The sequence below is a fragment of the Rosa rugosa genome, chromosome 1 (genome assembly GCF_958449725.1).
Source record: "Rosa rugosa chromosome 1, drRosRugo1.1, whole genome shotgun sequence".
Taxonomy (NCBI): domain Eukaryota; kingdom Viridiplantae; phylum Streptophyta; class Magnoliopsida; order Rosales; family Rosaceae; genus Rosa; species Rosa rugosa.
This window is the reverse complement of record NC_084820.1, coordinates 12,031,785-12,045,063: the sequence shown is the minus strand read 5'-3', so window position 1 is coordinate 12,045,063 and position 13,279 is coordinate 12,031,785. Positions and strand designations below refer to the sequence as shown.

The window sequence follows — 13,279 nt, the reverse complement described above, 5'->3', positions numbered from 1 at the left end:
GAGTTGGCATGGAAGGAATTGCCGCATCAGCGAGTTAACAGAGTATTTAACGGAGACTTGACGGATTGGACCAACTAGATGGAAAATTGTGAGGTCAAGGCTTAAATTAAATTGGAATGTTAGAAACTGAAATGATGTTAGAGGCAAATAGATTTTAGCGCTAATAAATAAATTTAAAAAAAAAAAAAAAAGCATAGAAAAAACTAAGAAGGCCTATAAGTTTGTGACGTCAAAAATGCCAACCTGTGGGCTTCGGATCCATTAGGCTTTGGATTTTCCATCCAAAACCAATTCGCACTTGTAGAACTTAGGCGGCGCCAAATCAAATGCTTCCGATGATCGTGTTCAATTAACAGAACATGGTTTTAACTATTAGACCTCAAATTCGAAGAATATTTACCAGTTCAGCCTTTGCTCGCCCAGAATGTAGAACCCTTCTGGCTCCCGAATCAAAAACAGAGCAACTAGAGCAGAAAACCCATCGCGCTAATCATGTAGATATGCTCGAACTCAACTCTCAACTGAAGCAGCTAGTCAAAATCGGTAATGTCAAAGACGCCCGGAAGATGTTCGATGAAATGCCAAAGAGAGATGAGGTTTCATGGACCAATATGATTTCAGGCTATGTTGGAGTCTCTGATTCCTCTGAAGCATTGGCTCTGTTCTCACACATGTGGGTGCAGCCAGGTCTCTGCATGGACCCTTTTCTTCTCAGCATTGCGCTCAAGGCTTGTGGACTTGGAAGGAACTTGTCTTATGGGGAAGTTGTACATGGGTACTCGGTGAAATCGGGTTTTGTGAACTCAGTCTTTGTGGGAAGTGCTCTTCTTGACATGTATATGAAGGTTGGTGAGATTGAGAAGGGTTGTAGAGTTTTCGACGCAATGCGGCTGAGAAATGTGGTGTCGTGGACTACCATTATCACTGGTCTCGTTCGCGCAGGTTATAATGTGGAGGGGTTGCGATATTTTGCTGAAATGTGGAGGTGTGGGGTGCAATGTGATGCATATGCGTTTGCTATCTCGTTGAAGGCGTGTGCTGATTTGGGTGCTTTGAAGTGTGGGAGAGAAATTCACACGCAAACGATGAAGAAAGGATTTGATGAGAACTCTTTCGTAGCCAACTCTCTTGCTACCATGTACAATAAATGTGGAAAATTGGACTATGGGGTGCAGTTGTTCGCGAATATGAGGACGCAGGATGTTGTTTCGTGGACATCAATCATTACATCATATTTTTGGACGGGTCAAGAGGACCATGCAATCAAAGCATTTATGCGAATGCAGGAATCTGGTGTGCATCCTAATGAATACACTTTTGCAGCTGTTATCTCCGGATGTGCCAATCTTGCTAGAGTTGAATGGGGTGAACAATTGCATGCCAACGTGTTACGCTTGGGTCTTGCGGATTCTTTGTCAGTGGGAAATTCAGTTATAACCATGTATGCTAAATGTGGGCGTTTGGCTTCAGCTTCTGTTGTGTTTCATGAGATGGGCAGAAAAGATATTGTTTCATGGACCACTGTAATTGCAGGGTATTCTCAAGCAGGTTATGGGGAAGAAGCTTTCAAGTATTTGTCGTGGATGAGAAGGGAAGAACCAAAACCAAACGAGTATGCTTTTGCGAGTGTATTAAGTGTTTGTGGAAGCATGGCAATGCTTGAGCAAGGCAAGCAATTGCATGCTCATGTCCTAACGGTAGGTCTAGATTCTGAAGCTATGGTACAAAGTGCCTTAGTCAATCTGTACTCGAAATGTGGAAGTATACAAGAGGCTGCAAAAATCTTTGATGTGACAAAAGCAAAAGATGATGATGTTATTTCATGGACGTCCATGATTAATGGATATGCTCAACATGGGTACTACCACGAAGCCATTGATCTGTTTGAGAAGCTTCCTACGGTTGGTCTGAAACCGGACTCAGTGACCTTCATTGGTGTTCTTGCTGCGTGTAGCCATGCTGGACTAGTTGATCTTGGTTTCCACTACTTCAATTCAATGAGCAATGAATTTAAGATTAGTCCTTCAAAAGAACACTACGGCTGCATGATTGATCTCCTTTGTCGAGCTGGATGGTTAAGTGAAGCAGAGCACATGATCAAAAGTATGCCAGTTCAACAGGATGATGTTGTCTGGTCTACTCTACTTACAGCATGTCGGCTCCATGGTGATGTTGACTGCGGAAGACGCGCTGCAGAGGAGATTCTTAAATTAAATCCTAATTGTGCAGTGACTCACATAACGCTAGCTGGTATTTATGCTGCCAAAGGAATGTGGAGGGAAGCCGCAGAGGTAAGGAGAATGATGAGATCAAAGGGCGTAATTAAGGAACCCGGATGGTCTGGGATAGAGGTCAAGAATGGGATTTCTGTGTTTGTTGCTGGAGATAGGTCTCATCCACAAGGTGATGAGATATATAGTGTGCTGGAATTACTAGATTCAAAGGCAGAGATTTCTACTCGGGAAACAGTTCTTCATTAGTCTATGTTGAAGATCAACATCTTCATTTACTGGCCCAAGGCATAATCGTTTGCATCTTCTCATCTTCTGTCTCGAGGCAATCTATGGAACCAAATGAAGTCGCCTGAACTTGCGTTTTTGACTTGGGCTCAACGATATGATGTATGCAAAGGTGAAGCATTGCTGAAGACATGGAAACGCATGATTAAACCCATGATCGCATTACTCCTTGAACTACTGATGATGAAATTGAAGCGAAACAAGACAATACTTCGCCAGAGTCATCGAGTAAAGTTGCAGCAGTTTTCACTCGCTTTTTCTTGTCCATATATGAACAATTTATACATTTTTGTTACAGGATTGATAGGAAGGCTCAATCCCATGCATATTGGATTAATTGAAAAGCATTACATGAGGTCCATATGTGCTAGACCTGGAGACAAAGTGGCATCTTCATCTTGCTATCAATATATATCAATTTACATACTTCATCGTTCATCTCTAATCCAATACCGAATTACATATAAAAGAAATGCTTTGCAATCTGGCAAACTAACTATTTGAACCCAGAAGTCGAAATACATATGGTTCGTGCACAGCGACATTCCATGACCAGTACCATAGAATGGAGAAAATGGTCCCAAGGGTACCACCCACAATCACTTGGCTCAGAGTATGAAGTCGATGTGAGACTGGTATCCATGACTGCAAAGACAGATAATAAGAAATGCATAGGCGATATATCTCTTTCAATTCTCTTTGGTGTAAGAATTATTTTGTGGACTCATCCTTATTTATATAAGTAATTACAATAACAAGTTAATGACTTAAGAATGAAGTGAATGAGATTGCTTAGAGATTCTAATCCTGTTACAATATGATATTGTGTCTACATCTATATTGATTAGGGAAACTTAATATACTTGAATATCGAGTAATGTATTAGGATTACTTTTATGGGAAGAATCCTAATATCAACCTCTATATAAGTCGATGTCCCTGCACTCTCTAAATAACGAGTTCTACAGTCACTCGCCCCATATTGAGAGTAATTCGGACTTAGAGACTTGCAGACTTGCACTAATGACGTTCGACTTAATTATTCTCCACTTCAGGTATGTGCCTTGTTCTTATGTTAACATATAGTATGTTTAGCATGCCTTCAGTTATTGTGTTTATATACTTGTGATTGTGTAACATAGATGATCATTCAGAACTAGATCACATTTGGTTCAGACCTGATATGTAGTCAATAACTTGATCACTCATTCCTTTGTTTTATGTCGAACTAGATCACTCATCGAGTATTTTATGGTGATTCAAACCAAAAGCAGAAAAACATGGAACACTTACAAGATATGAGCTAAATGCCAATGCAAATCCACTCATGGTCAGCGTGATCACAGTTATCCCTAGAGAATGCACAACTGCAATAGCACAAAAAGCAACAGCATTAAATGTGTGGACAGAGTTAGCAAACTAACCAGAAAGTGACGCGATACGGATTTATTCTAAATTTCGACATCCTCATTTTGGGAAGTAATGGAAGTCTCGATCCACTAAAGCTACCATTCATTTAACGACATGGAATGAAGTCAAGAGGAATAAGAGAGATTACCTGAAGAAATGGCAAATATAACAATGTAGAAGATAGATTGCGCATGCAAAGACGGCACTCCAAGCTCAGATACACCAGAGGCTGCACGTCTCTCTTGAGTGAGTTGAGTCAGTATTCGTTTGATCATGATAGCGAGCATAGTATTCGCCAAATACCCCACGGCAGCCCGCATAGCTTCTGCATCATGCCTACATAGTATTCCAACAGCAAAAAGTCCAGGTACAAGCCACTTGCTCTGGACGCAGCAAAAGCCAAGCCACTAATTAGTGTCATTTGAAGTAATACTACATCACCACTAGAAAAAAAAATGGTAACAAATTTAAACTCATATTTATCACCTACCAATCGGTCAACAGTGGTTTCGAGGTCAGAATTATAGTTTTCCTGTTCAAGCACTATGTCGCCATTAGGCAAATTAATCAGCTCAACAATGATGCTGGAAGCCATGACTCTGTTTGGTGCAGCTTTCTTGAGGACTAATCTACCCAAGGAGAAGAACAATTCCAAGGCACAAAATCTCCAGGGAGACGAGTTTTTCAATGACTTGAGGATGCAAGAACGCAGATAAAGAGTTGGAGGCTGGGTTGGTGATTAATGGTGGTTGTTTATGACATGTTGAGCGGAGTGGAGAGACTGAAACTCACCCATCAACAGCCATTTTAAACGTTTTCAGGGGGGGGGGGGGGGGGGGGGGGCATAACTGTTGGTGACAGTTTGGAGAAATTTCCAAATAAAGTATCTGATTTTTTTTTGAAAGGATTACCTTATGAGAAGGGAGGTTATATTCATACCTCTAAAATTGGTATTTAGACCTCCTCACTTAATAGACCTCCAACTTACTTTTACAAATAATCAATATGTTATCTACACCTCCCTAATTTTCTCATAATACCCATCATCCAATAATATCAATAAAAACTTTTTTTTAGAGTGTTCTATTCATATACCTTCAAAATCGGTAGTTAGACCTCCATCAATTTTTGAACGTTTCACAATATTATTTTACTCTTGATATAACTAAGCTGGAAAAAAAAAAAAAAAATCTTTCAATTGATAGCTCTAAAGTCTATATAGTTGAAGCAAAAGGATTTTGGAAGCTACGTATGTATAATCGTGGAAACAGCAACGGAATTGCTTCAGTCCATTCCAAAGCAAGTCTCAAGTCTCTGGAAATTGGTTGACTTGATTGGCAAAATTTGGAAAATGGTTCTTTCTTCATTGATTACTAGTCTCTGTCTTACATTATGATAGAAGTTGACCCAGCACAACTTATATGACTATTGCTGGGGATGCGTAATTGCGTATATGACTAGTCTCGGTTTTGTACAATCATTCTTTGTTTCTCTTGGTTTTGAATGAAGGGAGCTTCTATTCATACCTCCAAAATTGGTATTTAGACCTCCAACTTACTTTTACAAATAACCAATATGCTATCTGCACCTCCCTAATTTTCCCATAATACCCATCATCCAATAATAACTTTTTTTTAGAGTGTTCTATTCATATACCTCCAAAATCGGTAGTTAGACCTCCATCAATTTTTGAACGTTTCACAATATTATTTTACTCTTGATATAACTAAGCTGAAAAAAAAAAAAAAAAAAAAAATCTTTCAATTGATAGCTCCCCCCCCCCCCCCCCTCTGCTTATTGTGGTATTTTGTAGGCATACGCATCTTTTTAGAGGCTAAGAGCAGTTCATTTTTTCAACTTCCTAAGATTCCCTCGTTTTATATATTAGCTCAAACAGTACGCTCCAATAGATGAGTATGATTTTAGGCGAAAGTCGTCTGTTGGTGTTTTGGTTAGAGAATATTGCATATCCGAAATTGAGGAACTGCAAAGTAAGGAACTGGTCTGTTGATTTCTCCGCTGCTTGGTAAGGATGAAGATCATAACAAAAACAAAAGGGAAAAAATGGCATGAGGATGAATATTTGTTGATTTCATACCTCTAAAAGGGAAAAGACTTTTTTTAATTTTTGTTTTTTCTCTTTTTTGTTTTTATTGGTAATTTGACATGAGTTGACAAAGTCAACTATCACTTGAAAAAAGAAAGAGGTCCAAATGCCAATTTTAGAGGTATGAATAGAAGCTTCCTTATGAGAACCAATACCGAAAACCTTCTAAATATCAAAGATACATCGACCCAATTCAGCCACGTGACATGGCGGCCACACCTAAGACTATCGTGTTTTACACTTGAAATCCATATCTGGATTCAGCAATTTTCATTCATTTTACATGCTTTTATGGTCTGTACTAGGCTTTATTTTAGACAATTTTTTTTTTTTTTTAGTCACTGGATTGAAGCCCAATCTCATATGCATTGAATCAATTGAGAAGCATTACATAGTTCATCGGTCATCCCTAATCCAATAACGAATCACATACAAAAGGAATCCTGCACAAAATCCAGCTGCCCCCAAAACAACAACTATTCGAACCCACAAAAAGGAAGTAAATGCTTCATGCACAACAGCATTCCATGACCAGTACCACAAAATGGAGAAGATGGTTCCAATTGCAGCACCCACAACCACTTGGCTCATCGTATGAAGTCGCTGCGAAACTCGTAACCACGACTGAGAGGTAAACATTAAAGGTACATAAGCAACCTATCCCTTTCGATTCTGTTTACTGTAGAGGTAAACTAATATTGCTTACAAACGCATATTCCATGGTGAATTTTAAAGTTAAAACTTGAAAAATATGGAATACTTACAAGATATGCACCAAATGCCAAGGCAAGAGCACCAATAATTATGGTAATCTCATTTATCCCCAGCCATTCCACAACTGCAATAGCACACAGTACAAGCATTGTATCAGTAAACAGAGTCAGAAGATTGATAATCGACACAAGTTATTTAGTTTTCCCCATTTTATCAGATAAAGCCATACTACAAACTCTTAAAGATGCAGTCTTCCCCAATCAAAATGACATATTACTTGAACCCCGATTGATTAAAGCACTACTAGATTTACCCCTAATATCACACAGAATGCAACTGTGATTACAACACTATGAAGCTAGCTCAGTTTCTAGAGTCTCACACCTTTCATGATTAGAATGCAACTATTACTACTAGCTTTAAGTATATGGTACATGATCCTATGCAAGACATTCCAAAGTCATACACACTCCACAGTCGGAAAAAAAAAAAAAAAAAAAAAAAAAAAAAAAAAAAAAAAACCTAAATTTCCATTCCTCAACCTATTAAAGCTACTAACACTTGACACAGAAACATAAGTTGAACTCAAGAGGAGCAAGAGAACTTACATGAAAAAATTGCAAACATAAAAATGTAGGAGATGGATTGGGAATGCGAAGACGGCATTCCAGGCTCAGATCTCAAAGAAGGAATAGGCCTCTCTTGATTTAGTATCTTTTTTAGTACAATAGAGAGTGTGGAATTCACCACAGACCCCATTGCAGCCCACAAAGCTTCTGCATCATGCCTACATAGTATCACCACAGCAAAAAGGCCAGACACAAGCCACTTACTCTGCAGCCAACAAAACAACTAATTACCATCACTCAAACCAAAACTGGTAACAAACTAAAATTGAAATTCACGTTCATATGCATTACCTACCAATCGATTGACAGTGGACTCGAGCCCATTATCCGCAATTCCAGGGCCCGAATCCTCAGACGAATGGAGCACCCTAACAGTTTCGTGGCCATTAGCGTTGTTCCGAAAAGGGAGCAAATTTATGAGCTCAAGCATGCTATTGTTGGAACCCATGAACCTGTTTCTAAGTGGAGGAGCTTTCTTGGGGTCTAATCCACCGGAGAAGGCCAATTTCGATATGGGAAATTTGAGAGAGGAGAAGGGTTTTAACGATTTGAGGCTGCAAAAACGACAGGGGAAGAATTGGAGTTTGGGTTGGAGAAAACTAATGGCGGTTGATGATGTCATGTTGGCGGAGAAGAGAGGCTGAAACCCAACAGTCAACAGCCATTGGAGGCTTTTTTAAGAGAAGAGGGGAGCATCAAGTGTAGAGTGATAGGTTGAGAATAGTCCAAACACAAATTTTTACCCTATAAAATTGTTTGTCTCGTGAAAGAAAGACTGGCCATCCGTCGTATGCCGTCGTATGATTCCTCTTTTGGGGGAGCTCATAGGAACAAGTTCACCCGTTGGGTCATCAGGTCACCAGGGCAGGAAATTATTCACTGCCACTGGACTTTTGCTTCCACCCGTTGTGTCAGGGTCACCAATCAGTACCTGTTCATTGAATATATATATATATATATATTTTTTTGTAAATGAGAAATGTATTATGTAAATAAATAGTATTGATTAGGGGCGGGCAGAAACCGAACCGGAGGGCCAAAACCGGCCGAACCGGATGAAACCAGTCAGAAAAAATCACTTTACAGCACCGGACCGGATTTTTCCGGTTCGGGACCGGATTCAGATTGTGAACCGCTCGCATATTTAATAATTATTTAAATAAATATTATTTTATTTAAATTAATATTATTTTTATATAGTTGTCGAATTATTATTGGTTGAAATCAGGGAGTATGTGAAACCTGATGCACCTGATTACTCTCAATGAGAGAAAACCTAGCTGACTTAGTCAGCCCCTCATTTCTACTCTTCAAGACTTCGACTCCGCCTCATCTCTCTGACTCTCTCGACCCTCAGATCTCTCTCTCGACTCCGTCTTCTCTGCCGACCGAGGACGCCGAGCAACGCTGACCGAAGACCCCTTCGAACTCCTACCGAAGACACCGAGCAACACCGACCGAAGACGTCGAGCAACGCCGACCAAGGACTCATGCGAACTCCGATCGAAGACGCCGAGCAACGCCAGATCGGAAACGTCTTCTGATCTCATCTCTTGATGGAATCGTTAGGTTCTTGTTCGATTTTCAATTTCTGATTCTGTTTTGATGTTGACTTGCTTGGGAGACTTGACTTGCTTGCTTCTTCGATTTTGACCATGAGAGACTTAACTTGCTTGACGCCTTGACTTGCTTGGTTCTTCGATTTTGACCATAAGAGACTTGACTTGCTTGACGTCTTATTGTGTTGCTTCTTCGATTTTGACAATTTCTTACTTGCTGCTTCTTAAGTCTGTTTCTTAATTGCTTTTGCTTTTGCTTCTAAAGTTTGCTTTTGCTTCTTACTTGCTTTTGCTTTTGCTGCTTCTTACTTGCTTTTGCTTTTGCTTCTTGCTGAGATTGGTAGGTTGAGCTTCATCACATTCTAACCGATCTCAGCATAATAAAACTGAGAAAGTTAACCTTTTGTTTCTTTTCTGCTAAGTGCTAGACTTATGTGTCTGATTTCATTGTCAGGGAAGTGGAGCATCGCAAACTCCCAATGCGACACCAACTGGGTCAAGCACCGGAACAACACCAACTGCTACAAGTGAAGCTGCTGCACCGCTTATGTTGCACCGGAACTTTGATTTAGTTTTGGAAATTGCTTTTTGGTTTGAAATGTTGAACAGTTGGAGCAAAATGTTGATGTTTGAATGTTTGATAGTTGATCTGCAGGTTTGATAGTGTTAATGTTATTTGTCTAGTTCAGAACTTGAGATGTTGATGTCATGAACAGGTTATTTGAAATGTTCATTACTTATTGTTTGTTGAGTGGTTTATTTTGTTGATATTTTGATAGTAATGGTTACACAGCTAAATTTGTCGACTTTGGTCGAAAATATGCGAAAAAATAGGAAGTCGAAAACAAACCAAAACCGATCCGCACCGCACCGCAAAATGGTGTAACCGAAGTAAGCGGTGTAGGTTTTAAAAATGCGGTTGCGGTTTTAAATATAGCACAACCGAATGAAGCGGTTTGGTTGCGGTTTTGGCCTAACACCGACCCGCACCGAACCGCGCCCACCCCTAGTATTGATGAACATTTTGGAAATGCAACCAAAGAAAATTTTATGGGTAGACAAATTATATGTCCACCGACACTTTTTATTTTTTTTAAACTCCACTGACACTTTTACCGACAAAGTTTTTGAAAAGTGTGAAAAAATTTAAAACTTCACCGACACTTTTATCACATGTACACCACCGACAAGATTTTTGAAAAGAGTGAAAATTTGAAAACTCCACCGACACTTTTATAACATGTACACCACCGAAATTTTTTTTGAAATGAGTGATAACCCACCGACACTTTTATCTGTAAGAAAATTTTCAATAAATAGACATGATCTTTACACTACATACACACACCATCCGAGCTTAACAAACCTTCACCTTTTTCATATCTCTAGCATTACATATTTCCTCAATTTCCCTCATTTCAATGAATAGGTTGTGGGATCAAATTCGACGGTCTGAGGATGAAGATGATGAAGAGATGATGGCCACCAACTCCATTGTGATCGCAGCAGTTGCAGAAGAATCTGGAAACCAAAGCCGAGGGCGCGGTTCTCATCTGTTAATGCTTGGATCCGTGGGGATCTAATTAACGATAAGTAGAGAGAGAGAGATTGACACAAGATGTATAGTGGTTCGTCTCCGCCAGCACGGGAGACTACGTCCACTTGAATGTGTACTAGTGTGTCGAGCCTTGCGGCCCAACAAGATTACAAAGTGTGTTGTAATGGAGTGTTGGATGTTGAATTGGTGTTTAAGTGGGAGGAGAGTTCCTTTTATAAGTGAAGGAAGCCATCTCCTTTACATTGTTTTCGATGTGGGACAAGCAAAGATAACTATTCTAGTATAGAAATGCCTAGTTGCGGAGGCAACTTGGCAAGGCCGGAAAGGTGGCTTCCCGGCGGCGGATTTGCGACTTCCGGATACCGTAGCGTAGCTTGAACATAGGGCTACAAGATGCAAGTAGCGGTTGGGCCTCACCATGGCTTGTGGGTGTCCCAAATAGGATGTTAATTATGCTTGGTGAGATAGCAAACTAGCCTTGGTAGTGTAGGTATGAACATCATCCGGGTAGTGCACCAAATGAGGAGAGACTTAGAGAAGAAAGGGGCAAAAATTTGATGGCCGACTACTTTGTCAATCGGCCAGTGTTCAAAGATTGGGAGTTCCGAACACGTTGCAGGATGAGTCTCAATCTCTTCAAGCGTATATCTACTGACCCTTGCCAGTATGATCGTTACTTTGTTCAAAAGTCAGATGCTACCAAGAAAGTCTGACTACTTCCGGAGCAGAAGATGACAGCTTCCTTGTGAATCCTTGCTTACGGTGCTAGGGCAGATCAATGTGTTGAGTATTGTCGAATGGCGAAATCCACCTCCATCGCAGCCTTTCAGCGATTTACACGAGGAATTGTTGATCTTTACTCAGCAGAATACCTCCACGCTCCTACTGCCGTCGACCTCAGACGACTTCTTGCCAAAGCTTAGAGGAAATGTTTTCCAGGAATGATTGGGAGCATCAACTGTATGCATTGGCAATGGAAGAATAGTCCGACAGGTTGGGCTGGAGAATATAGTGGTAGGAAACATGTCCCCACTATCATCCTAGAAGCAGTCGCATCTTACGACACCTGGATTTGGCACGTATTCTTTGGAATGCCCGGGGCATGCAACGACCTCAACGTCCTGGCAAAGTCCCCGTTCGTTTGACGAGCTTATCGCCGGTAGAGCACCTCAGATCCAATTCCAAGTGAATAACAGAATTCACAATTTAGGCTACTATCTCGCTGACGGTATTTATCCTTGATGGGCGACTTTCTTGAAAACAGTTCGAAATCCTACACGCCCCAAGGAAATCGAGTTTGCAAAGGCTCAAGAGAGGTATAGGAAGGATGTGGAAAGATGTTTTGGTATATTACAGTCACGCTTTGGTATTGTTAGACGAGCTGCTCGTGGGTGGCATAAAGAGGACATTCGATACATCATGTTGACTTGTATTATATTACACAACATGATTGTCGAGGATGAACGACCTGAAGACAGCGATGATGAGTTGGAGTCCGATGATGAAGAGGATAACAATATGAGGCCCAGGATTACTGAGGTATGGGAGGGACCCAACGGTAGAGACTTTGATCCTGTTGGTAGAGATGGTCATAATATGAACAGATTCATGGACCGATACCAAGCAGAGTCGTCCCTTGACCAAGGCAACCAAGGCAGTGGCCTTGGGCCTCAGTTTGGGGAAGGCCTCCATCTCAAAAAGATATATATATATATATAAAAAGATAGTAAAAGAAAAAAGACGCAGAACTGTAGTTTGTAGAAGACGACGTTGAGGCCAATGAAATCAAACCTGTGACTCCATGAGGCCTCAAAATTTCTTCTTTTTCTTTTGTATTTGTAAGTTAAACACCCCAAGCTTTCCTCTTTCTCCATCACTTTGGGATTAGAAAAGAAGATAACCAAAAGTTTTGCTCTCACTTTCACTAATTTGGGCAAAAATGAAACATCGGCTACTGAAACATGAATTTTTGATTCCCCTCTGATTCTTTCAAAGACAAACGGTAACATTTCTTCTTTTTATGTCTATTTAAGCCATTGACAAACTCTCATAGACGCATAGAAGCAATCTTTCTCTTCCTCTTACCCAATTTTGAATTTCACCATCTGTTCTAATTTCGTAATCATAATTCAGATAGTTCATACAATTTTAACAAACCGTCAAGGCCTGAAGTCCAAAATTTTGTGGTTAGAAAATCAGGTTCTAATGTTCTTTATCGGCATTGTTACTTTTTATTTTGTTTATATAATCTACTATGTTTTAGTTTAAACTTTGCTTTGTTGACATTTTTTTTTTCAATGGACAAAATTATTAGGAAGGTCTCTCTAAATTTTGCCTTAGGCCTCACTTTGTCACCGGACGGCCCTGATACCAAGAAATTAGATCTGAGCACAGTCACTCCAACCTTCAGGAAGATCTCATTCAGCACTTTTGGGAAGTTCAAGGCAACATGCGTATCTAGATCTGCTATTTGTGTGTGTTTTCATTTAGTTTTTATATTTTAAATTATGTTTGTGTGGTTTTCATTTAACTTTTATGTTTTTAATTATGTATGTGTGCTTTTCATTTGTAAGGGTATTATTGCTTGAGGACTTCCTTCCAATGTACCCACATATTCAAATAAATTTTCATTTCATCAATCTAATATTACATAAGTGAAAAACCAAGCATTGGAATCATAACAATACAATTATTTAAAATATATAACTCCCTAATTTTCCTAATCCTCATCTTCATTAGGAATCTAATTTGTGTTTGAGGGGTCATCCATATGGTTGGGGTTG

At 39.9% G+C, this 13,279-nt stretch overlaps 3 protein-coding genes across 3 annotated transcripts; 1 reads left to right on the top strand and 2 right to left on the bottom strand.

The window, feature by feature from the left end:
* Positions 1–223: 223 nt before the first annotated feature.
* Positions 224–2,874, top strand: LOC133717781 (putative pentatricopeptide repeat-containing protein At3g47840). Its single transcript, XM_062144516.1, has one exon. It carries the CDS (start codon positions 360–362, stop codon positions 2,478–2,480), a length of 2,121 nt encoding a protein of 706 aa, XP_062000500.1. The 5' UTR covers positions 224–359; the 3' UTR covers positions 2,481–2,874.
* Positions 2,827–4,754, bottom strand: LOC133717786 (lipid phosphate phosphatase epsilon 2, chloroplastic-like). The gene is made up of 4 exons (XM_062144527.1): positions 4,420–4,754; positions 4,078–4,312; positions 3,813–3,886; positions 2,827–3,164 (listed from the first exon to the last, which is right to left on the bottom strand). Exons 1-4 carry the CDS (start codon positions 4,522–4,524, stop codon positions 3,012–3,014), a joined length of 567 nt encoding a protein of 188 aa, XP_062000511.1. The 5' UTR covers positions 4,525–4,754; the 3' UTR covers positions 2,827–3,011.
* Positions 4,755–6,382: 1,628 nt separating this feature from the next.
* LOC133727234 (lipid phosphate phosphatase epsilon 2, chloroplastic-like) lies at positions 6,383–8,437 on the bottom strand. Its single transcript, XM_062154843.1, has 4 exons — positions 7,675–8,437; positions 7,359–7,584; positions 6,801–6,874; positions 6,383–6,660 (listed from the first exon to the last, which is right to left on the bottom strand). The coding sequence occupies exons 1-4, from the start codon at positions 7,999–8,001 to the stop codon at positions 6,433–6,435; spliced, it is 855 nt and encodes a 284-aa protein (XP_062010827.1). The 5' UTR covers positions 8,002–8,437; the 3' UTR covers positions 6,383–6,432.
* Between the last annotated feature and the right edge of the window lie 4,842 nt (positions 8,438–13,279).